Source organism: Drosophila biarmipes, chromosome 4 (genome assembly GCF_025231255.1).
Source record: "Drosophila biarmipes strain raj3 chromosome 4, RU_DBia_V1.1, whole genome shotgun sequence".
Classification (NCBI taxonomy): domain Eukaryota; kingdom Metazoa; phylum Arthropoda; class Insecta; order Diptera; family Drosophilidae; genus Drosophila; species Drosophila biarmipes.
The window spans coordinates 376960-404084 of NC_066614.1; the positions used below are offsets into that span (position 1 = coordinate 376960).

Genomic DNA, 27125 nt, shown 5'->3' on the forward strand with positions numbered 1-27125 from the left:
TATTCCCAATATTATAAGATATTATGTTAAAAAACACCGAAGCTATAATTTGTTTAATTTTATTTTCCCACCCATGGCAGCTATATTATATAGTCGTCCGATTTTGTTAAAATTTAATTCGAAATTCAGAACTAATTAAAAATTGTTATTTCCAAACATTTAGTAGTTATATGTTAAGAAACATTAAGGATATAATTATTTTTAAGTTTTTTTTTCCGATAATTCTTATGGGAACTTTAAGGTATTGTTGTCCGATCCGGCTGTTTCCGACGTTTATACTACCTGCAATAGAAAGAAGACTTTTGGGAAAGTTTCAGCCCGATAGCTTTTAAACTGAGAGACTAGAATGATGCTAAACAAGAATACTTCACTGTCTTGCAAACTTCTGGCTGAAATCAATGTAACCGCTGCAAGGGTATAAATATCGATCAAAAAACTTTTGGTCATAATCATTAAACGATAGTATTTCGACAAATCATGTTAGGAAATCGAACAAAGTATTATAAAATACTTTACTACAAACATATGGCACAAACATGTAGTTTTAGTAGTTCAAAAGTTACGAGTGTGCAAAAATGTATCTATTTATAGTTGTTTTATCGCCAAACTATCTAGTTTTTTCAAAAGAGCTAGAATCAAAGTTTCTTCTATTAAGCTGTCATCTAAAATTTCCAAGACCTTCAAATGGAGTCTGGATTCTGGTGGTATTGATGATGGCGTAAATAGTATTTCGAAATACCTTTTTAACGACGTAAAGCACAAGCGTGTAGCTTTAGTACTTCACAAATTAGTGGTATACAAAATTTTGCTTTTATAGCTGTTTTCTCTCCAAACTAGTCAGTGTTTTCAATAGCGGTGGAGCTCTTATATTGAGCTGTTTAACATCATCTAGAATTTTAAGAACTCTAAAATAACTTTTTCATACAAACTGATAATCAAAATAAAATTTTAATTTTGAGAGGATCCCAAAAATCTTGTTTTGCGTATTACTGTTAAACGGATCATCCGATTGTCATTCGACGCGTAAAATTGATGGGAAAATAATATGAAATATTTATATCTTTAGTGTTTTTTAACATATAACCTCCTAAGCTTGGAAATAAACATTTTTAGTTAGTTCTGAATTTTTAATTAAATTGTATCAAAATCGGACGACTATATAATATAGTTGCCACAGGAACAATCGGAAAATTGGTAAGATAGCTTCGTTGTTTTTTGACATATTATCTTATAATATTGGGAATATCATCTTTTATATTTTTAAGATTTTTATAATCGGGCGACACTAACATATAGCTGTCAAAGAAAATAAAATTGCATATGGTGTTACCAATGTTGATTGTTTCTTATAACTGCAATTTCTTATAACGGCTTGCCGTAGTTAACTTTTTTTTTTACCTTTTTTCATTTTTCTTAAAAGCGTCTTTAACTATTTCGGCTAAGCCTTAAAGTGTATATCCATTGACATTTCCTCACGTTTTAAATGCAACATATTGTTGTAAAAGTACCGTTTAAGATTTTTTTTCAACAATAGTGGCTACATTTACTGGTTCAGACCCTATAACACTGACTGAGCGTTACACTTATTTTGCGTACCCATACGGCTTACGCTGTATGTTCTGCATAAGAAATTTGAATACTATTTATTTGATGAAAGTAGATTTATATTTTAACACAAAAACTTCTGATATCAAACAAAAACACCTCTGAACGATGTAAAAATCTAGAGACGATCGCACCTACGGCAAACAAAAGTTCTGATATCAACTTTTGTGACGAAAATGTATTAAGCGATCTACTAAATAATTACATTTAATTTTTTTTACATTAGCCACGCTACTATTCAATATGCTTGTGTTTAGCTGTACAGTTTTCATAAAGCGTGCCGAATGTAAAAAATAACAAAATGTAAATGTCAAAATAAGAATATTAAGGGTCAAATAAGGTTTTTCATACAATGTAATTTAGAGTCAAATTGATCCAAAAAAAGTGATTCTAGGTGTACTGTCATTTTTAACCACTTATTAAATTGACACTCAAAGATTTTGCCGGATAGTGGGCGTTAGAGTAGACGTGTTACCTTTCTAAAACAAACTTGCAATGCGCAAGAAGATCAGAAATCTGCATGCTAAATTTCTATTTAGCTTTTACAGTTTCCGGGATCTCTGCATTTATTCGGACGGACAGACAGACGGACATGGCTAGATACGACTCGGCTAGTGATTTTAATCAATAATATATTTACTTTATATGGTCGGAAGCGCTTCCTTCACCTATAAAATAATTTCCGACGAATCTAGTAACCCTTTTACTCGACGAGTAACGGTTATAATAAAATAAAAATGGCCACGGGCTAACTTTAAATTTAACTATAAACTTAATTTTTCAAATGTTAGTAGATAGTTAATTTAACGTTTTATTACTTTAAAGTTAATTTACTGTTGTATTTACCGACACATGCACCACGAATATTTCTATAAAATCCAGAGGGGCAGTCAAATCGCGATATTGCAGAATTGGCATTGTCAAAGTTGAAACCTGGATAATTCTGATGTACAGCTAATGGGGATAGGTATTGACTATTATTTGCCCATCCTGCTGGCTTCAAAGGGGAAATTGTCGTTGATGTTGTTGAAGTGGTTGAGGTCGTGGTGCTTTTTCTATAACATCGAAATGATCCCTTTGTATTGTGGCAATCGTAGTTCAAAGGACAATTATGTGTTCTAAGTGTACACTCATCGTCATCTTAAAAGAAAGACAAGATAATATCAAATGTAAAACTAAAAAACATTTAATTTAAATAAATATGTTAGGGTCGATTAACGTAGAGTGCGATATATAAGCCTTTAAAACCCTCAAGCTTTTTAATATTTTTGATCAAAGATGATCTTCCTAGATCAATCAGAAAATTGATTTAGAATTGTTATTTAACGTGTTCAATGAAATGCTAGTTGTCTCTTATTAAATAAAAACAAAAATGGAAGTTAGCTTAGTTTGTATACGGCAAGTCTTAGTTTGTATACTCTTGCTCCTATAAGAAATAATCAACTTTAGTAACACCATCTAAAATATTTAAGGATTGTTTCTGGCTTCATTGATATTAAAAAAATGTCTATTATTTCTCTGACCGTTTGTTTGGCAACTATATGATATAGTCGTCCGATTTTGATAAAATTTAATTCAAAATTCAGAACTAATTAAAAATTATTATTATTCTAACCTTAGGTTATGTTAAACAAGAAAGGGAGTTAACTTCGGCAAGCTGAAGTTTGTATACCCTTGCAGTTATAAGAAATAATCAACTTTAGTAAATAATATTTTTACCCTTGCAGAGGGTATAATAATTTTAGTCAGAAGTTTGCAACGCAGTGAAGGAAACGTTTCCGACCCCATAAAGTATATATATTCTTGATCTGCGTGACTAGACGGGTCGATCTAGCCATGTCCGTCTGTCTGTCCGTTTCTACGCAAACTAGTCTCTCAGTTCTAAGGCTATCGGGCTGAAACTTTCCCAAAAGTCTTATTTCTATTGCAGGTAGTATATTAGTCGGAACCAGCCGGATCGGAAAACTATCTCTTATAGCTCCCATAGGAACTATCGGGGAAAATATTTAAAAAAATTATATCTTCGGTGTTTTTTAACATATAACTTTAAAAGCTGGGAAATAACATTTTTTAATTAGTTCTGAATTTCGAATTAAATTTTTATCTAAAATCGGTGGACTATATCATATAGCTGTGGTAAAATAATATGAAAAAATTATAGGTTCGGGGTTTTTTAACATACAACCTTCTAACCTTGAAAATAACATTTTTTATTTAGTTCTGAATTTCCAATTAAATTTTATCAAAATCGGATGACTATATCATATAGCAGTCATAAGAACAATCGGGAAATTAGTGGGAAAATAATATGAAAAATTATTTACTAAAGTTGATTATTATATAACTGTAAGGGTATACAAACTTCGGCTTGCCGAAGTTGATTTCCTTTCTTGTTTCATATTATTTTCCCACTAATTTCCCGATGGTTCCTATGACAGCTATATTATATAGTCGTCCGATTTTGATAAAATTTAATTCGAAATTCAGAACTAATTAAAAATTGTTATTTCCAAGCTAAGAAGGTTATATGTCAAAAACCACCAAGGCTATAATTTGTTATATATTATTTTCCCACCAATTTTCCGAACGTTCCTATGACAACTATACGATATAGTCTTCCGGTTTTGATAAAATTTAATTCGAAATTCAGAACTAACTAAAAAATGATATTTTCAAGCTTACAGGTTAAAAGTTAAAAAACACCAAATATATAATTCTTTCATAATTTCCGACTAATTTTCCGATCGTTTCTATGGCAGCTATATGATATTGTCGTCCGATTTTGATAAAATTAAATTCGAAATTCAGAACTAGTTAAAAATTGTATTTCCAAGAGTAGAAAGTTACATGTTAAAAAACATCAAAGACAATTTTTTCGTATTATTTTGTCACCAATTTTTCGATTGAAGAAGACTTTTGAGAAGTTTCAGCCCGATAGCTTTAAAACTGAGAGACTATTTTGCGTAGAAACGGACGGTCAGACAGACATACGGACGGTCGGACGGACAGACAGACGGATAGGCGGGCATGGCTAGATCGACTCGTCTAGTGATGCTGATCAAGAGTATATATACTTTATAGGGTCGGAAACGTTTCCTTCACTGCGTTATAAACTTCTGACTAAAATCATTGTACCCTCTGCAAGTGTGTAACAAGAAGGGGAGTTAGCTTCAACAAGTGGAACATGTATCAAAATATTGATACATTGATTTTATTCTTTAACAAAATATTATCATAGCCATATGTCTTAGACCGAAATATCAAATATCGATATTATTTGTAAATGATGCTTTGGTTCATTCTAAGGGTTTGTCACTTTAAAGCCTTAGCCGACGCCGACAAAACGCAATGCAGCGCTCAATTGCATTTAGCGAAAATTAAAGTTTTATGAATTTGTATAACCGTTCCTTTTGGATGTCAAACCGGATTGGCTGGCTGAATTGCTTATCATAAATAATCAACCCTAGGATTAAAGAAAATTTGTATCAACTTGTAAAATAGATTTCTGAGAGAAAGAAGATATCTCATTACACCCTTGCAGAGTGTTCACTTCGGAATAATCGGAAACAGATTTTAAAAATGTATATCTTTGGTGTTTTCTAACATGAAACCTCCTACGCTTGAATATAACATTTTTTAATAAGCTCTGAACTTTAATTTAATTTAATTTTATTAAAATCGGACAACTATACCATATAGTTGCCACAGGAACAATCGGAAAATTGGTGGGAAAATAATATGAAGCAAATTAAAGCTTCGGTAATTTTTGACAAAATATCTTATACTATTGGGAATATCTCTTTTGTTTTTTGTTTTGAGAATTTCGAATTCGAAATCGAACAACTTTAACATATAGCTGTTAAAGAAACTGTCAAAGAATTAATAATAACATTTTTTTTAATGTTGCTTTGTTGTTTTAATATCACTGAAGCTAGCAACAATCTATAAAAATGTAAAATGGTGTAACTAACATATACTAATTTATACGATGCCGAATTCACGCTATTATTTCACGCTTTCAGCCGATTCGTGTGTGTATGAACGCCATTTCGAGAATTCGGCAACTATGATTTCAGCCTGAAAGCGTGAATTTGTGGTGCGCAACCAACTTAACGATATGCAGACCAGGTGGCAACGCTCTTTGGCTCTTGCATTAGTGCTCAAAAAGCAGTAACTTTGGATATTTATTTTTCGGTTCTTATTTGCCGACTGTAAACGAAGAATTTTAGTATATCCATCTCGTTGTTTGGTTTGTTTACATTTTGTAAAAGCGTGACCAGACTAAGGTACTACATTTTACACGTCTGGCATCTTTACTGAAAGCAAATCACGAAATGTTATGTGTCGTATAAACAGGGGTTATTTCTAAATCGCGTTTGTAAGAAATCGTGTTTCCTACATAGTAACAATACATTCTTTCCTATCACTGCAAGGTTATACGAACTTTGAATTGCCGAAGCTAACTATCTTTATTGTTTTTTTTTTTTAAATTCAGAAACACCTAAATTTAAATTGCGGTAATACGAACGACATTTAAGGGTGTATAAACTTCGGACTGGCTAATTTAGTTTTCTATCTTGTTTTTTGTTACTAAGCAAACAAGTAACTAAGTTGTACAAAAACATATAAGCTTTAAATAATAAATATTTAAACAATATTATTAAAAAACAGGACGTGTTTGGGCCAACAACCCAATGTAACCCTTAAAACCCTTAGGCAAAAGAAAATTTAACAATTTCATAAACAAAAGTTAAATTGTGGGCCAGTAGGTATTCCTTTCTTTCAGATCTTTTTTATTAGTGGATAATACCGATTTAACGCGAGCTAAGTTTTTAGTATCGCTCTTCGTTGATACTAGAAAAAGAAACGAGTCGGAGGGGGCCATATTGGTCTATATCAGTGTGCGCTTTTAAATAAAATTTTTCAAATGTATAAAGGAGAACAAAATAGAATTGAGCTTTAGTTTCGGGACATTTTTGGATCATCTATTGAACAAATTTAATATAACTACGGTTGGTCGGTTGGTCTTACCATTAAAAAAAGGTTTATTTTATTAGTAGCTTTGAGAAGCTTTTTTAATATCTTACCATCACAATTCCCTGTTTGTGCATTTAAGGTGTAGCCTGTGCCGCAGCTTTGAAGCCTCTAGATAAAATAAGCTTAGTTACAAAGAAAACGTTTATCAAGGTTTTAATACCGTGCATATATATGATCCGATCGTGTTATCACATCTTTGAGTTGGCAGGCAGTTGTGGTTGTTTATTGAACATTCATTTATGTCTATAAAGGACAAACAAATTTGATTAAAACTATTATTAAGAAGAACAAGTCTTACTTACCAACGCACTGATTCGTGGCAGCATCCAATTTGAAGCCAGTTTGGCATGGACAGGAATAGCTGCCCACAGTGTTATTGCATATTTGGTGGTTTATAATATCACAGCTGTTTAACGTGCTATGAGAGCATTCATCAACATCAGTACAACTTCCGTTTTTTAAGATAAACCCATTTTCACATGGTTGTCTCCTCATGGTGCAGTTGGCGCTGCCATCTTTGCATTCGTAATCTAGATTATTAGGATATATATACAAATAAAAACACTTAGTGTTGAATTGTTGTATGGTTATACCCTTGCAGAGGAGGAGACGGTTTCGACCCCATAAAGTATATATATTCTTGATCAGCATCTCTAGACTCTCAGATTTAAAGCTATCGCGCTAAAACTTTTCCAAAAGTCTTCATTTTTTCTATATCTTATAGCTCCCATATGAATAATAGAGGAAATAAAAAAAGACCTATCTTCGGTGTTTTTTGACATATAACCTTCAAAGCTTGGAAATAACATTTTTGAATTCTTTCTGAATTTCAATTTTGAAATTTTAATTTTGCCCATGTCGGACGTCTGAGTTAAATAGCTGACATAGGAACGACGGGAAAAGTGGTGGGAAAATAATATGAAACAATTTATAGCTTCAGAGTTTTTTGACATATTTTTTCATAATATTGGGAATATAATTGTTTATATTTTTAAGACTTTCTTAAATAAAATTGGACGACTCTAACACATGGCTGTCAAAGAAACAGCCGGACAAATAGTTAAATATTAACATCATTGAAGCTAGCAACAATCTTTAAAAATTATTACTCTTAGTGCAAAAACCAAAATAACATTCTTGTATCTATTGGATGTTTTTAGTCTGTAAACTGGTGTTTTCAATGGTAAAACTACGGTATTTAAAACAAGAAAGGAAGTTAACTTCGGCAAGCCGAAGTTTGTATACCCTTGCAGTAATAGAAAATAATCAACATTAGGAAAACCATGTGAAATTTTAAGGGTTGTCGCTGGCTTCAGTGATGTTAAAAAAAAAAGATTTTATTATTTTTCTGACCCTTTCTTTGACATCTGAATGTTAGAATCGTCCGTTTTTTATTAATTTTAATTCGAAATTCTTAAATATATAAAAATGATTTTCCCAATATTATATAATAATAATATGTCAAAAAACACCAAAGCTATAATTTGTTTCATATATTTTCCCACTCATTTTCGGATCTTATTTATGACAGCTAGATGATATTCGGTGTTTTTTAACATAAACCTACGCTTGGAAGTAACAAGTTTTGAATTTTTAATTAAATTTTAGCAAAATCGGACGACTATATCATACAACTGTCATAGGAATTTTATTTGCAATTCTAAAATATGATAAATATATTACTTGTATAAAATCTTTTTTAATGACTTAACTATAAAGTTGTTGGAATTTTCAAATTTTGTTTAGCAAAATGTAGTTTTTGAAAATGCTAAAAAAAGAAATTACGAAGTTAATATTAACTTTTGGACTTTAAAAGCCTAAGCCGCTGTTCCGATCAATATGATTTTCAGATCAATAGTTAATTTTATAGCCTAAAGGCATAAGTTTTATTTTTATAATTGACAATTGTGGCCACCACAGTTTTGGGCTGTTTGTAGGTGTTAGAGTGGGCGTGACAAATTTTCTTTGGGTCAATCGATAGGTATTGATGAGACAAATACAGTTCAGTTAAAATTTTTTTTCTATCATAAAAACTGTAGGCTCTACAGATTTTCGCGGATTGTGGGCGTAAGAGTACGCGTGGCATCCCGCTTGCGCTACGCATGAAGCCCAGGAATCTGCATGCCAATTCTTACTGTTCTAGCTCTTATAGTTTACGAGATCTCAGCGGTCATGCGAACGGACGGACATGTCTAGAACGACTCGGCTAGTGATCCTTATCAAGAATATATATACTTTATAGGGTCGGAAATGCTTTTTTTAACATGTTACATATTTTTTGAATATTATAGCTTTATATCACTGAAGTCAGCAACAACTTTAACAATTTCATATTGTGTTACTTAAGTTGATTATTTCTTATAACTGCAATGGTAAACAAACTTCGGCTTGCCGATGTTAACTTCCTTTCTTGTTTTATACTATTTTCCCACCAATTTTCCGATCGTTTCTTTTGTAGCTATATTATATAGTCGTCCGAGTTTGATCAAATTTTATTCGAAATTTAGAACTAATTAAAAAATCTTTTTTCCAAGCATATGAGGCTATATGTTAAAAAACACCAAAGATATAAATGAAAAAAATGTTTTTTCCGATAATTCCTAAGGGAGCTATAAGATATAGTTGTCCGATAATCCTGGTTCCGACTTTTATAGTACCTGTAAAAGACAGCAGACCTTTGGAAAAGTTTCAGTCCAATAGCTTTAGAACTGAGAAATAAGTTTGCGTAGGAACAATCGGGCTGAGATACTAGTTTGCGTAAAAACGGATGGACAGACGGGTTTTTGTGGGTTTTAAAGTGGGCATGGTTCTTTGCTAAAAAAAATTTGCGATGCGTAGGTTTCTCAAGAATAGATTGGTATTGACGAGTACTATACATTTCAGTTGATTTTTTTTCTAGGATTGAAACTGTAGGGTCTAAAGTTTTGGGCGGTTGTAAATAAATAAGGTTTGTAAATATATAATCTTTTTATCGACAAGAAACGGGTAAAAAAGTTTAAAATTAAAAGATGCATACCTTACTTTATGCACATTAAAATCAGCAATATTTTAAAATCTTGACGGTACGATTTCATTCCCCTTATAATTTTCGGTTTTTACATGAAATATAATTTTAGTATAAACAGAAATTTACCTTTACAATCATTGTGTTCATTTCCCGGCGGACAATTTTTGGCATTCACATTTAGGCAGTGGTATCCGCCTTTTGTATTAAGACAGTATTGGGATAACGTACATTCATGAGCATTTTCCCTACATTCATCAATGTCAATGCAGTTGTTTTCCAGTTTGTCTAAACTGTAGCCCCTGGGACATATTTCTGGTTCCACCAAAGAGCATGTTACGTTGTTATCATCTAATTTATATCCGGGGTGGCACTTACATTGATATGCGTCAATCGTGTTTTCGCATATGTGGGCGCAAAGATTTTCAATTTTTCCACATATGTCATCTAAGAATGTAGAGTAAAATGAAATATTAAGATTTTAAGTCAGGCGCATTAACTACTTACCATCATCGGTTAAGACAATAGTACCATTTATGTCCTCTTTAGAATCCAATTGAATCTCGCCACTATCAATTGTAGAATTGTCATTTCTTTTTTTATCTTTATCTGAGTTGTAATACGTATCTGCACCTTCGTTACAACAAGCTCGATATGATTCGATTGAGGAAAGAAATGAAAATAATGGGTCCTTACAATTGACCTTACTAGCTTTAACTGCCAACCCAATTTGACAAGAACGACAACATGTTGTATAATAAGTAGTAGTCAAATTTTCTTCTCTGTCGCAGCGAGTGCCGTCCAAAGCAGCCAGCCGACCTAGCTCACAACTTTGATGATCCAGTTCTTGAGAACAGCAGACTTCAAGTGTGGAGTGACACAGTCCAAGCCAAAGTTGGGGAATTATTATTGGGGATATATCGATGTTTGTGCAAGAGGAAGTCGTTCGCGCATGCCGAAGCCCACTTATGCAGCATTTTCTTATATAATCCGATATGTTTTCTAAAAAAAAATGTATGTAGCGATAATCTGTGGGACTTATAGGAAACGATACATGAACATACTAATTTAAGCCTTTATCTTCTAAAACTTAAATTTTAAATAATTCATAAAAATATTTCTTACCTATTCAATCAAAAACAGTTTTTGACGAGGTAACTTAAAAGGAGTTTTGATGTCAACTTTTGTAACGAAAATTGAAAGAATCCATTAAATTATTTAAGTCAAAAGTTAGCAAGAAGACGTTTCCAACCCCATAAAGTATATATATTCTTGATCAGCATCATTAGACGAGTCGATCTAACCGTGTCCGTCCATTTCTACGCAAACTAGTCTCTCCATCTAAAGCTATCAAGCTGAAACTTTCCCAAAAAGCGGCTTTCTTTTGCGATAGTACATAAGTCGGAACCAACAAGATCGGACAAATAAGTCTTACAGCTCCCACAGAAATTATCGAGAATCTGTTGGTGCCGGTGCGGATAAATATCCCCCAAGGTTTTGGGGGACTTCTCAAAATGACAATTTTATTTTATTTGTCCCAAAACCTTATTTAAGAGTCCTGAAACTTCTGATGATGTTAAACAGCTCAATATAAGAAACATTACTTCTAGCACTTTTGAAAGGACTAGCTTTTTGGCGCGAAAACTGCTGTAATTGGCAAAATTTTGTATATCCATAACTTGTGAAGTACTGAAACAACAGGCTTCTGCTTTATGTCGTTAGAAAGGTATTTCGAAACACTTTGTACGCCTTTTAAAAACGAATTTGTAAATTTCAGCGTTTGAAAACTTTGGCCCAAATTTGTATTTAATTTACTTTTTTTTTTTTTAGGTTTTTTTTTCTGATTTTAACAAAAACGGCTCTAACGATTTTAAATAAAATGTTAAGGTGTGTAGCCCTTGAGATTCCTCAACTTAAGGATATATTCTTGTAAAAAAATGTTGTTAATCAACAAAAATGGCCACATTACCAGTTCATAACATCTTACACTGCCTTTTTTGCTCGTTTTTCAAGGTCCTGAAATTTAAGATGATGTTAAGCAGCTTAGTAGGAGATACGCTACTTCTACCACTTTTGGAAAAACTAGTTATTTAGGCGTGAAATAAATAAATAGTTTAATTTTGAAACCCGAAATTTGTGAACTACTAAAGCTACATGCTTGTGCTATGTGTCGTTAGAAAAGTATTTTAAAATACTTTGTTCGATTTCCTAACATGATTTAATGATTATGACCAAACGTTTTTTTGTTCCGAGATTATGTAAACTTTTTTCCTACTTCTCAAAAGGGGCTCTAATGAATTCGGTATACATCCATTCTCATATGGTTGTCCGATCCGGAAGGTTCCGACTTATATACTACCTGCAAAGAAAGAAGACTTTTGGAAAAGTTTCAGCCCGATAGCTTTAAAACTGAGAGGCTAGAACGATCAAGAATATATTTTCTTTATGGGGCCGGAAACGTCCCCTTCACTGCAAACTTCTGACTGAAATAATTATACCCTCTGCAAAAGTATACAAATCGAACGACTTATCATACAGCTTCCATATGAACTATAGAATAATTAACGTACAAATATACGCTTTTTATTGCGTTTTTTGGCAAACATGTTCCGTAGTAAGTTGAAATGGGACGTTATCTTAATATTTCATTAATTTAGTTTAAGTTTTCTAAAAACATAAAGGCATTGACCTACAATGTTCTTACGAAAACGTCCTGAAAGCGTATGGAAACTTCGTCTTGTCAAAGTATGATTACCGAATCAACATATGTATTAAGACCTTCGTATTTTTTGGATATTAATTATCTAGTTTTAATTGTACTCGTTAATCGTAGTGTAAAAGGGTATACTAGATTCGTCAAAATATATGTAACAGGTAAATTGATGCGTTTCCGACCCCATAAAGTATATATATTTATGATCGGGATCACTATTCAAGTCGATCAAGCCATGTCCGTCTGTCCGTATGCTGGAGGATTGGTAATTGGCATACAGATTCCTGGGCTTTCTGTGCAGCGCAAACACTGTAGCGCCTTCAGTGTTATGCTACAGCATAGCACAAATGTAATTTTATAAAAATTGTATAAAAAGGTTGCCACGTCCACGTCTTTGCAAAGGTTTGATCACGATAGCTTGAAAACTAAAAGATTAGTATGCCTAGATCCTGACAGGCGGACGGACAGACCGACCTGGCTGGCTATAAATATGTACTTTATGGGATAGGAATCGAGTCCTACATATATTGCGTTGCTCATTACTGACTAAAATCATTATACCCCCTGTAAGGGGGTGGCCGGTTTGATTTGAAATGTCCGATATGTAGATATATGTATGTACGTGTGTACATACATACACGTGTACAGGGCACATGCATGCATAAATTCATATGTACATACATATGTATTAACACATAAGAATGCAGTTACTTACCATTAGCCAATGCTGCTTTGACTTGCTGTCCAACGATCAATAAACACATTAATCCACATAGTTTATAAAACATATCAATTCCAAAGAAAAACTTGCCAGTCAACAAAATTATAACTGAAAGAGATGAAAGGAGCTATAAATGAACAAGCCTGGCAATGAGTGAAAAACAACGAATGTTCGTGTGCCCACGCTTTCTGGAATTATCTCTCACTCGTAGGCCCCTTAATATGTATGTATGTATGTATACATATGAGTATATATACGTACGAGTGTGTGCATATGCACATAGGAAAGCAAATATACAATTTTAGAACAAAGACACACACGCAGCGGAGTGTGGGCCCCTTGGCAAGATGCACATACTTTTGTAAGTAACGATGTGTATATACATAGGTAAGTAGATATGAGTTCACACATGAAGAAAAACAAGATTCACACGTGTTTGTGTGTTCGTATGTACATATGTACAAACAGTAATTTGTTTAAATAATTACTGTTTGTATAATTTTATCTTTGCACTGAAAGACTAATCACTTCTCGACTCAGGTTGTGGGGGCCGATCTGGAAGAAAAATAGTCCTGCATTTATTGAAGAGTTATTCTTATTAGGTGGTACATTTTATAAAAATGAATTTGCAATTCTTAACCATACAAACATACAATAAGATTTCCATAAGCTTTTTGCCCATTTCTATAGGATATTTAAAAAAAGATATGTATGACCATTTGAATTAGGGGCGTCCGAAACCTGTTTTTGGTGCCCAAAATTTTGAATTCGAACACTTTAAAATGTAATATACCGATCACTTTGTACCCAATTCCGCATATAGTGACGCCGAATTTTTTTCAACATTTTTCATATACCCAGTGACGTGATATTTCGGACCCCAAAAAGTATACATATTCTTGATCAGCATCAGTAGCCAAGTCTATCTAGCAATGTCTGTCTTTCAGTCTGTCCGCCTGTTTATATGTCCGTCCGTATGAACGCTGAGATCTTGGAAACTATAAGCGCGCGAAGACAACTACTATATTATAGCCGCAGAATTGAAAATCTGCTATTATGGTTCGATCGTTAGGAATGATACACCATTCGGAAGGTGAAAATACGCGTCGAATGACACCTCGTTTGTTGAAATCCAATGTCCCGTTCAAAAGTAATTCCAAAACAAGTTTTTCATCTTTTTCCCAAAATGAATTATTTTAGGGTTTTTGGAACCCTATGGGTAATTGAGTTACTTGAGGTAAAAAACATTTGTTCTACGACTTTTGGAAAACCCCGCTAATTTGGCGGAAAATCAAAAAAAGCCAGATTTAAAATGTGAATGATTTCTAAACAACTAATGCTACGATAACTACGATGCTACGATGAATATAATAATTTTAGAGTTAAGACATAAAGATCTTTTTTAAAACCACTTTTTGACTAGTTTCTCAAAATTGAATCGAAGTATTTATAAGTTTTTTATCGACTTAAACTTTTTAAAAATAAATTATTATAAGCCCGTAAAATGGTGTGTATACCAAACCTCGTAGTTAAGTATTACAGCAAAAGCGAGTGGAATTCCCAATTTATAATTGATTTTGAAAACAAGGAAGGAAACTATCCCGTGGAGGCATTGTAGTCGAGAGCTTTCCGATTTTTAGAAAACTGAAAACTAACTACAGAAATACTAAGATTCCGTCTCATTTCAATCAAAGAAACTTAACGGTATTTGTATTATTTTGACAATAATTAACAGATCCTTTCTCTTGAAGTTTTTTATCGACTTTTTTTTTACATTTTTATTCAAAGCTGTAAAATAACAAAAGAATTATATTCCCAACAGTAGAAGTTAATATTTAAAATTTTTAAAATGGTTTTGGGAATGTATCCTGAAAGCTTCAAAACTGAGGACTAGTTTGACGAATAAAATGTTCTCATTCGGCACGCTTCAATAAAATATTTCTTAAATGCGATAACCTGAAATATTTTTGTTAAGCGGGCAGAAAGAGAACATTTTAAAAAGTGTGTTTATTTTGTCGAATAAACAATCATTATTCGTCACAAAAATCGATATTAAAACTTTTATGCGTTTATGCCGTTTATGCCAGCCGGATCGGACAACTATATCTTATAGCTCCTATAGGAACTATTGGAGCAAAAGTTTAAAAAAAATTATATCTTCGCTGTTTTCTAACATATAACCTTCTAAGCTTGGAGATACCATTTTCTAATTAGTTTTGAGTTTCGAATTAAATTTTATCAGTCGGACGACTTTATCATATAGCTCCCATAGGAACAATCGGAAAATTAGTGTTAAAATAATATTGAAAAATTATATCTTCGTTGTTTTTAACTTATAACCTCCTACGCTTCGAAATAACATTTTTTATTTGGTTTTGAATTTCGAACTAAATTTGATCAAAATCGGACGACTATATCATATAGCTGCCATAGGAACAATCGGAAAATTAGTCGAAAAACATGAAATAAAAATGGTATCTTTGGTGTTTTTTAACATATAACCTTATAAGCTTGAAAATAATATTTTTTAATTAGTTCTGAATTTCGAATTAAATTTTATTAAAATCGGACGACTATAACATAAAGCTGTCATAGGAACGATCGGATAATTAGTGGGAAATAATGTGAAACAAATTATAGCTTTAGGGCTTTTGACATATTATCTTATAATATTGGGAATATAAATTTTTATATTTTTAAGAATTTCGAATTCAATTTAATAAAATTATTGATTATTTTATATAACTGCAAGGGTAGGGAAGGTAACTTCCATTCTTGTTTGTTTTTTTTGTCTGTTTTTTTTTATTACTTTTTAACAAAATTATAACCCTGTTTTATATTATTAATATTATAAATAGTATTATTTTGTTCGTACCTAGTAGGAATCTAAGAGCTTCAATCTTTATGTATCAATCTATGCACAGACGAATTACGTTCTAAACTAACCCATTTGCCGCTTTATTGCTTTAAGGGATTGTAATAAAGAGGCCTTTTTTATGTAATTCTCTTGATTAAGTAATTAGTTAAGATCCATTTAAATAGCCAGTTAAAAAATTGAAACCTGTCGTCGAAATATATAAATATATTTAAACATTAGGCATATATTTATACCCTTGCAGAGGGTATAATAATTTAAGTCAGAAGTTTGCAACGCAGTGAAGGAGACGTTTCCGACCCCATAAATATATATATTCTTTTGACATATTATCTTAATATATTGGGAATAAAATTTCGAATTCAATATAATATTAACAATTGGACTACTCTAACATATAGATGTAAAAAAAAATAGTCTGAAAAAAGAATGAAATATTTTTTTTTAATATCAATGAAGTCAGCAACAATCCTTAAAAATTTCACATGTTGTTACTAAAGTTGATTATTTCTTATAAGTGCAAGGGTATACAAACTTCGGCTTGCCGAAGTTAACCTTCCTTGTTTTAAAAAAAAGAATGGCCATAATTCCCACAAACCATTTTAAACTAAATCTAATCATAATTTGACATGCCTATGTCCCTTTATGATATTCCATTTTTTAATCTTGGTCATATATGCTCTCTTCTTGTTTATATTATTCTATGTGCCTGTGAATACGGCTTAGTATAGTATGCTGATCAGCCATGATTAGCCACTTTTATTTGAAAATTTGATTGGTAGATATACTAGCTGCAGCTAAGCTAGACAAATATGATTAAAATAGTCCCCAAAAGTACTTCTAAAAAATAAGATTCAAATTTGTTGTATCTTTTTTTTTAAACATTTTTAATAACATTGACCTTCTTCAATTAATACAAATGTTGATTTAGATCCATTAATGTACCTATTTTCTGGATTACAAATGCTATTGCTTATAGCCGTTTTTACTTTCACCTTTAAAATTCGAAAATTTATTTCTCCATAGTCCAAATTGCTGTACAGAAATATTGGTAGTCGGTTACTTATAATCCATATACTTTGGTCGTCTTCGTTATCTACTTTTAAGTCATTTGGAAATTGAATTAAATTTGGGCCGTTTTCCAAAAATCTTTCTATATGTGCTCGAGTATATGGTTTTGATGTGTCCCAGCAACCAATATTATCTTGATGAACTTGTGTAAAAAACATTACGCCACTCCTTGTAATTGCAGAAGTGGATGATTGGCTATTGTAGCCCCGATCCCCAATCGAAAAGAAATACTTCGCATTATCTTGATTGTTTGATTTCCACAGAGATTCATTTAAGAGGAGGTCCATCGGTACCATAAACTCCTAGAATCAAAATGAATAACAATGTTTTTATTTACTGTTTTAGTTATTACTTAATACACAGTCTTAATAATTACTGAGGTGGACAACATTTTGAGTTTTTCAGTACTAAAGACAAAAAAAAATTGAAAGGATTTCAACTGATTATTATTACTGGAAACTGCACTAAAAAAAATCGTTATCAATATGCCATTATTTAGATGTCAATATGATTCTATTAACTGTCAAAAAATCATTGATGAGAAAAACATGAAATTAATCCTAATATTGGGTTATTTTGCCACTTGAAAAAAGTTTTTAAGAAAAAGCTATTGTCAAAGCTTTTCTATCATAATAAAGCATTTTGCATTTGGCCCGCGGGAAAAAATTGAGTTCGCGGCTTAGAGGGCTAGCGATTCGCTGAATGCGCTCTGTAAAATCAATATTGTGAAAAATCTTTGACCGGGCCCCTCTTATTATACCCTTGCAGAGGGTATAATGATTTCAGTCAGAAGTTTGCAACGCAGTGAAGGTAACGTTTCCGACCCAATAATGTATATATATTCTTGATCAGCGTCACTAGACGAGTCGATCTAGTCATGTCCGTTATATTTTCGGGGTTTTTGATCATATAACTTTCTAAGCTTGGAACTAACATTTTTTAATTAGTTCTGAATTTCGAATTACATTTTGGGAAAGTTTCAACCCGATGGCTTCAAAACTGAGAGACTAGTTTGCGTAGAACTATTGTAAAGTTGTACTGTTCTGATAGTCAAAATGCAATTTCTGTAACAGATTAAATGCGTACTTGCACAATCCGTATTGCCGCGAAATATTACAAGCTTTATTCCATATGTATCTTAAACTATCTTATTAAACGTTCCAAATAAGTTTTTATCGATACACACAACTCACCTTAAAACTTGCCATTGGATGAAAGTAAAGAACGCGTTGCATCATATTTTCATTGTAAGATATAGTCATACCGAAAACACCATCCAGCCATTGAAAGTTCAATCCGTAAATATTAAAATCTGATGCAACTGGATCAGGATAGAAATTATAATTTGTTACACGCCAGCTTCGGTTCTTTGAAAGGCTATACACAACCAGCCCGAATCTCCATACATCCGATACAATAGCATGCGCATCGTCGCAATGATCTCCTATATCCACAACAATATTAGAGTGCAGGGAATCTTGTTTGACTTGAGAAGCTTCTAAATTGTACCGAATAATTAGTTCATCTTTTTTAAGATCGTATACAACAATCTTTGGCGGACAAATCTGATTTAAATTGACTGTAGCATTGACAATACCAGAATCAATAATCCAAATTCGTTGACACCTATCAACAGCTGTACGATACACCGACATCAACTTCAAGCAGTCGGGATTTTTTGGGTTTCCATGTGCCTCCCAGTTTGGATACGGTCTTATTGCTGGACTTGACTCTGTTGGAGGAAATGGAATGGTACCCAAGCTAGCAGGCACACCATCTTTCCAACGGGGTGTAGTCACAAAGAGGCGGTTTTGATGGACGTCAATTCCCAAAGGTAAATTATTTTTCGGTACAAAGTCTCTGTAAATAAAAATATATTATTTATAAAAGTAATCTCGTATTTCCTAAAAATGTTACCTTATTTATAATAAAAATACAATAAATTTAAAGGAGCTAGGAGTAACTTCCCTCTCTGTAAAATCCACAAGGTAGAACACTGAAGTTGAGTGCATCGACTACCGGAAAACCATTATTTCTAAGGTTGCATACAATCAAAAAAAATCAGACTTGAATCAAGAAATATTTCTTGAAATTTCGGGGAAATAATATGAAGCAAATTATAGCTTCGGTGTTTTTTCACATATCATTGTGGACATTCCACGTCAAGTGGTGTGCGAGAAAAAGTGGTAAATGTTGAAGATAAATGTTTCAAATTCAAAAATACCCGCCAAGTCAGAGGGCGCTTTAAATATCATATCGATTGTATCGAATCAAAACATAAACACATAACCTAAAAGCTGTCAAAGAGAGTAAATAAACAAGAGTTTGAGTTTTCAAGAAATATCGTTTATTTACTGGCCTAAATAACTAAATTAGTAAAAGTTATAATAGGTTATGGGCCCAGGAACGTTTTGTTCAGTTTAAAGTAAAAAAAAAGTAAATTTTGCTCGATTACGATGGATTTGGCGAAGCACGTTACGAAGCTCTCAGGCGCGACCGATTGGCCGATTTGGAAAAGAAAAATTAGGGACCTGATAGATTATCACGACGGAGCTCTCGACGCGTTGGATGGAAAGATCGTCAAACCGGATCCATTGCCAAAAGGTGCCTCAGCAGCAGATGAAAAGCAGCACAAGGAGAAGAGCGACTTTTTTCGTAAGGCCAACAGCTATGCAAAATCCATGATTACCACTGCGGTCACGGACTCGGTGTACCAGAAGATCATGGACAAGGAGACAGCACACGATACGTGGGAAGCCCTGAAAAATCAGTTTGAAGCAACAGCGAAAGACCAGGTATTCAGGATATGCAACGAGTTTTTCGCTTTCTCTTGGAATCCAGGTAACGATGTATCAACCCACATAGCAAAATTGCGTAGTCTATGGAACGATTTAAATCAAGCTTTGAAGGCTAAAAATGAAACTGAGCTGCCAGATTTAATACTTGTTTGTAAAACGCTACATATTTTGTCAAAAACCTTTGAAACGTTCCGTCAAAGTTGGATGCTTTTGACAAAAGAAGAAGAAAAGACTTTCGACGAATTAACTAATCAAATTGTCATGTTTGAGAGAAATTTCAGAACAAAAGAAAATGACGAAACTGTATAAAATGGAAGAAGGATGGACGTCCGAAGCCGAACTACCAGAATGCTGAACAAGGAAATTGTGCAGAACCAACGTTAACTCTCGTCTCAGTCCACAATGGCGTGTTTGCAGCTGAGGCAAACTCAGAGGTCGACTGGTGGATAGACAACGGTGCAACAAAACACGTTGTGAAGACTGCGAAGTATTTCGAGCATTTTGAGAAGTTTGAGAATCCGAGTTGTATCAGAGCAGCTGGAAATGAAACCTTGTCAGCTTTGGGTCAGGGCACAATTAAAGTCAAAACGATTGTCAATGGAAAAATTCTTTTTCTTTCTTTGAAAAATGTATGGTTTTTTCCCAATATAACGAAGAACCTGTTTCAGTTTTGGCTGCCCAAGACAATAATCCAAATAGTCGTTTTGAGTCGTCAGCAACCGAGTGCACCCTCAAAATAAACGACAAGATTGTCCTCGTTGGAGCCAGAGACGTTGAAGGAACACTCTACAGAGCAGCGATCGAGCCCATACTTTCAGAACGAAACGTCGATGTCACCGTCGCAACTTCAGGAACTTCAATTCTCCAACTCTATCACGAGAGGTGGGGACAACAGGACAAGAACCACATTAAGGACTTGCTCAAAAGAGAAATGGGCATTCAAGTCAAGCATGAGAGTAGCTTTTGCGAGCCTTGTATCCTGGGAAAGGCGCATCGATTGCCATTTGGAACGAGGAAACCAGCAACGAAGCCAGGGGAACTGATGTCAGGCGATGTTTGCGGCCCTTTTGAGGATTCTTTCCAGAAGAAGAGGTATCTGGTAGTTTTTAAGGATCATTTCACCAGGTTTCGATATGGGTACATCGTCAAGCAGAAATCAGAGGTCAAGGACGTGCTGCGACACATGGTTTTTCACGCCAAGCAACAAGGGCACACAATTCGAGAACTCCTGAGCGACAATGGAGGAGAATTCGACTGTGCAGAAGTGAGAGAAACTCTTCAGGAAGCTGGTATAACTTTTCGACTCACCGCTCCGTATACTCCAGAACAAAATAGTGGTGTCGAGAGAGAGAATCGAACGATAGTCAAAATGGCGAGAACTTTCAAGTATTCTAATCCAGAAATAAAATTTCCAGAAGCAATTTGGGCCGAGTTGGTCAGCACAGCAGTCTACGTTCTCAATAGGACGGGCAAATCTTCGTTGAAGGGTCTGAGCCCTTACCAACTTTGGCTGGGCAAGAAACCAAGAATCAAACATCTTCGAATCGTAGGATCGACGTGCTACGTACACATTCCATGCCAAAAAAGGAAGAATATGGACGAAAAAGCTGAAAAAGGGTACCTGGTGGGTTACGAGGGCGATGAGAGATATCGTATTTACTTACCAGAGAAGCACAAAGTAGTCGTGTCGAGGGACGTAAAATTTCAAGAGAAATTCAGCAATTGTGAACCAGGCGTCAACCTACCATTCCAAGATTTTGGATCCAAGGACGTCGTAGAAGACAAGGAAGAAGAAGACGTGAGCTTGCACCAGAGCAAGGACGAGGATAAGGAAGAAGAAGACGCGGATTTGCACAAGAGCGAGGACGAAGACACACTTCATGAGCAAGACTTGAAAGAAGACACAACCGAAACAGGAAGCGAAGACAATTACGAAACCGGAGTAGAAACAAGCTTTGACGAAGAAAACAACAAGAGAAAACCGCAATAAATGCGGTTGAGGGATCGTTCGAAGTTGAAGAGACCAGAGCATCTGGATGACTACGTAGCAGCAGCCGAGAATTTTGTGCTGGAGAGTCCAGATTCCTTCCATGAAGCCATCAACAGCAACGTCGAGTGGAAAAAGGCAATGGACAGGGAAATTGATTCCTTACTTCAGAATGAAACTTGGAACTTGACAAGACTCCCCAGAGGATCGAAAGCACTTCCGTGCAAGTGGGTCTATCGAGTCAAAACCCACCCCGACGGAAGTATCGACAAATACAAAGCTCGCTTGGTCATCAAAGGATTCGCCCAGAGACGAGGGATTGATTACGACCAAACTTTTAGCTCTGTCGCAAGAATGGAAACAATCCGCTCAGTGTTGAGCGTTGCAGCCAAAAATGATATGTTTTTGGTCCAGTTTGACGTCTTGACAGCTTTTCTATACGGAGAATTGGACGACAAGGAGATTTACATGCAACAACCTGAGGGATACGAGCAAGGACAGGGGATTGTTTGCAGATTGAAGAAGAGTCTCTACGGGCTTAAGCAAGGGCCGAGATGCTGGCAAGAAGGCTTCGGAGGTTTCCTGCGGAAACACAATTTCAAGGTCAGCGAGGCAGATCCATGTCTCTACATCAGGAAAAGAAATGGCAAAAAGGTTCTACTCGTTGTTTACGTAGATGACGGACTCGCCGCAGCAACAGATACGCAAGATTTGGAAGAATTTTTGGACGAGTTAAAATCAGAGTTCAAAATTGTCTCAAACAAGGCTGAGTACTTCTTGGGACTCGAAATCAAGAAACAAGAAAATGGACTAAAAATTAGTCAACAAGGATATGCCACAAGGATATTGGAGCGATTCAGATTCTCGGATTGCAAAGCTGTTTCAACCCCACTTCTCAAGAATTTGGAAATTACGACAGCAAGGAAAGTATCAGAGACGACTGCGTTCCCTTATCGCCAAGCCATCGGAGCTCTCATGTACCTCTTGCTTGGAACTAGGCCAGACTTGGCTTTCAGCATCGGATTTCTTTCAAGAACGCTTGAAAATCCTACAAAAGAAAACATTGCACAAGTAAAGAGGGTTTTCCGTTGCATTTCCGGAACAATCAACGTTGGGATAGTCTATCGGAAACAGAAGAAGGGAATCCTCGAATGCTACAGCGATGCTGACTTTGGTGGCTGCACGAAGACTGGGAGATCTACATCAGGGATCATCATCATGTTTGCCTCAGGAGCCATTTCATGGAAAAGTCAAAGGCAGGCCATGGTGGCCATTTCTACTACAGAGGCTGAGATCGTAGCAGCCAATGAAGCTGCAAAATAAATAATTTGGCTTAAAAGATTGTTTCAGGAAATAGATTGAACCGAGCCCCGATTCTCCAGGTCGATAATTCTGCTGCCATAAGGCTGGCCCAAAACCCCGAATTCCATCGCAGAACCAAGCACATAGCCAACAAGCATTTCTTCATCAGGGAAAGAATGGCTGAGGGAGAATTTGGGATCGAACAAATCCCGACTGAGGAACAACTCGCAGATATGATGATGAAGCCGATCCTCAATACTCGTCTCCGGATTCTTTGCAACAAGATTGGACTCTACTGAAGGAGAAAAACACCATTTATTTTGCTTTATATAGAGTCATAAAATTTTCAAGTTTGTCAATTGAATTGTTATTTTTGAATTCTCACAAGGGAAAGTGTTGAAGATAAATGTTTCAAATTCAAAAATACCCGCCAAGTCGCTTTTAATATCATATCGATTGTATCGAATCAAAGAGAGTAAATAAACAAGAGTTTGAGTTTTCAAGAAATATCGTTTATTTACTGGCCTAAATAACTAAATTAGTAAAAGTTATAATAGTAAAAGTGTAAGAGTTAAAATTTGTAAATTTTGATCTGTTGGAACCAATGGGGATAATTACCCGCAGCTACCCACCTAGTTATATTCTCAATTAAAATACCCGTCGAATGACACTTTAACTGTCAAAATGCTACGTTCAAAGTATTACGCAAAACAAAATTTTCAGGGTCCTCTTAAAATTTTTTATTTTGTTTGGCATTTTGTCAGTTCTACACGATGTTTAACAGCTCAATATAAGAAACATTAGTTTTACCGCTTTTAGAAAACTAAACTAAAACAGCTATAGATCGCTAAATTTGGTATACCACTAACTTGTGAAGTATGTATGTACTATGTACGTCGATTTGTCTAAATACCACCGTTTTAAAATACTATGACGCCTTTTAAACAGGATTTGTTCAAATACAACCGTAATACCTTGTAAAAATAGCCGTCTCAAAGTTATTAATCAACAAAAATGGCCACATTTACCAGTTCAGAGCATCTTGCACTGCCTGAGCATTGACCTTTTATGGGCGTAACCAAACTCTATTTGATGGTATTGGAAATGTAAGATGATGTTGAACAGCCTAATAGAAGAAACTTTGATTCTAGCACTTTTGAAGAAACTAGCTAGTTTGGCGAAAAAACAGTTATAAATGGAAACACTTTGTACACCCGTAACTTGTGAACTGTTAAAGTTACAGGCTTGTGCTATATCTCGTTAGAAATGTATTTTAACTTTGTTCGATTTCCTAACATGATTTGGCAAAGTACTATCATTTAGTGATTATGGCGAAAAGTTTTTTGTTCAGATATTTTTTAGGTGCGATCGTCAACAGACTTTTACCTCCTTCAGAGGTGTTTGCCGAAGTTAACTAACTTTCTTTTTTTTTTAATTTAAGTTTAATTAGTTTAACTTTTTTATTTACCAAATTTCTTAAACTGCTTGCTAAACTATTGTTAAAAAGGTTTCGATAATAAACGATATTGGTATGCTAAAAGCTCAACTTAAAAGACCATAGCCTTCTCGAGTTATTGCTTGGTAAGAGACACGCGAGAACAAAAGACTAAGAAGCCGCGTGTTTGACTTTAAGAAATGTTTGCCTGAGGTAAGAATTTTTCCATATGTTATTTATATGTTTTTAGTATATATATTCTTGACGAATCCATCTAGCCATGTCCGTCTGTCCGTATGGCCGTCTTTCCGTCCGTTTCTACGCAAACTAGTCTCTCATTTTTAAAGCTATCGGTCTGAAACTTTCCCAAAAGTCTTCTTTCTATTGCAGGAAGTATATAAGTCGGAACCAGCCGGATCGGACAACTATAACTTATAGCTCCCATAGGAACTATCAGAGAAAAAATTAAAATAAATTATATCTTTGGTGTTTCTTAACATATACCTTCTGAGCTTGGATATAACATTTTTCAATTAGTTCTGAATTTCGAACTAAATTTTATCAAAATCGGACGACTATATCATATAGCTCCCATAGGAACAATCGGAAAATTAGTGGTAAAATTATATTGAAAAATTATATCTTCGGTGTTTTTTAACTTTTAACCTTCTACGCTTGGAAATAACATTTTTTATTTGGTTTTGAAATTCGAATTAAATTTTATCAAAATTATATAGCTGCCATAGGAACGATCGGAAAATTAGTAGAAAAACATGAAATACGATATATATCCTTTGTGTTTTTTAACATATAACCTTATAAGCTTGAAAATAACATTTTTTAATTAGTTTTGAATTTCGAATTAAATTTTAAAATCGGACGACTATATGATATAGCTGTCATAGGAATGATCGGATAATTGATGGGAAATAATGTGAAACAAATAACTTTGGGGCTTTTTGACATATTATTTTATAATATTGGGAGTATACATTTTTATATTTTTAAGAATTTCGAATTCAATTTAATAAAATTATTGATTATTTTTTATAACTGCAAGGGTATACAAACTTCTGCTTGTCGAAGCTAACATACTTTCTTGCATTTTTTTTATTAAATTTTTTATTTTTTCTTGTTCTTTATTTTATTAAGGGTCTGTCCATACGTAATCACGTTTTCGGTGATTTTTTAACCCCTCCCCCCTATTGATCAAAAGTAATCTTTCTATACATATATAAACTATTACGTAATCATTGTGTTTTTTCGGTGCATGCCAGTTGAAATTGAATCATTCAAAACGAAAACGTAAGCAATAATGACAGGGAACAATCGAAAATAGAAGATTTGAAGCATCCGATTTGGTTAGATCAGCTAGGTCAGCAGTGATCAAATTGTAGATGGTGAATGTGATCTTTTGGAAACAGAGTTCACATTTGAAAATGATCAGATAAGCTGTTGTCGGGTGGTATTTTGTCTAGAATCCCAACCGTTTCGAACGGATGGAGTCTATCGGAAGAGGTTACGCTAAAAATGGTCTTTTGTAATCAACACCATACTAGCGCCCATAATTTTGTAAGAATTTTATGCGTTTAGTTCCAAATATTAGTACACATAGATGTGTGCCAAAACTATTTAAGTCGGACCAATTACTAAAAAGTTATAACCAAATAATGAATTAATGAATAATGAAGATATTCATTAGAGTGCAAGAGGGACGGAGATATATTCACCAGTACCTTTTCGTTGTGTGAGTAACGGTACTTATAATCGACCATATCGTTTCTTGTTTGTTTTCAAATTGGTCAAGTTTTACCGATCTTTTCTATGTATTCGCCTATATTTTAAGATGATCTACATGCAAATATTTAAGGACCATTAAAAACCATTTCACCCGTTATAGTGCTGAAGTAATATTGGCGGCACCCTTAATAATACAATTTTTGTTACCCATTCAAAATTGATTGTTGTCGTTGCACAAAAGTTGAATATTCAAAGTCCAGGTATTTCCACTCATTAACGACCTCTAGTTTACTTTCACTCTGCAACGATTTTTGAGCATATTCATTGTCTTCAAGTTTTTGAGAAACTGGTTGAACAATAAAATTTCCGGTCTTTAAGAAAAAGATAAACATCGTAAATCTGCAAAATCTTGGCAAAGATATCATTATTCACTATCCACAAAAACTTGATTTTGTTAAATAAAGTGAGCAAGCGATCTGATCTACTAACACTTTACAACTGATTTCAGGTACCATTACATTTATTTTATAAGATTTATTAAGGTTCAAAGCTTAATTTTGAGCTGCTGCTTAAGCTTTTACGAAACGCAAAAGCTTAATCGACTTTGGTAAGATTTCGAGTGGAAAAGTTAACTTGTTTGCCTAACTTTTCCAAAGTAAACTTTTATTTAATTCATTAGTAATTATCGAACTGAATTAAACCTCGTAGACGCAAGGACAGTAGTACCGTTCCGTCCTCTAGGTGTTGCGGCTCTGGCATCAGTAATGTGTGCTGCGCCAGTATAAATGATAGTCGAGACACTAGAATATAAGGTTTCTTTAAATACTGGTCACTAGA

General features: G+C 34.1%; 2 protein-coding genes across 2 annotated transcripts in view; both read right to left on the reverse strand.

Moving 5' to 3' along the window:
* The window catches only part of LOC108024913 (fibulin-1), a 28261-nt gene extending 15018 nt beyond the window's left edge, over positions 1 to 13243 (reverse strand). The window contains exons 1-7 of the mRNA XM_017095108.3: positions 13075 to 13243; positions 10154 to 10648; positions 9776 to 10093; positions 6945 to 7172; positions 6803 to 6885; positions 6693 to 6750; positions 2452 to 2745 (exon numbers count right to left, since the gene is read on the reverse strand). Of these exons, the coding sequence (XP_016950597.1) occupies positions 2452 to 2745; positions 6693 to 6750; positions 6803 to 6885; positions 6945 to 7172; positions 9776 to 10093; positions 10154 to 10648; positions 13075 to 13147 (1549 nt within the window). The 5' untranslated portion in view covers positions 13148 to 13243. The remainder of the gene's footprint in view (positions 1 to 2451; positions 2746 to 6692; positions 6751 to 6802; positions 6886 to 6944; positions 7173 to 9775; positions 10094 to 10153; positions 10649 to 13074) is intronic.
* Positions 13244 to 17014: 3771 nt separating this feature from the next.
* On the reverse strand, positions 17015 to 26784 carry LOC108024917 (protein yellow). The gene is given in 4 exon segments (XM_017095116.3): positions 17015 to 17181; positions 17184 to 17328; positions 18220 to 18886; positions 26496 to 26784. Coding segments are annotated over 4 exon segments (1056 nt in total). The 5' UTR covers positions 26714 to 26784; the 3' UTR covers positions 17015 to 17155.
* Between the last annotated feature and the right edge of the window lie 341 nt (positions 26785 to 27125).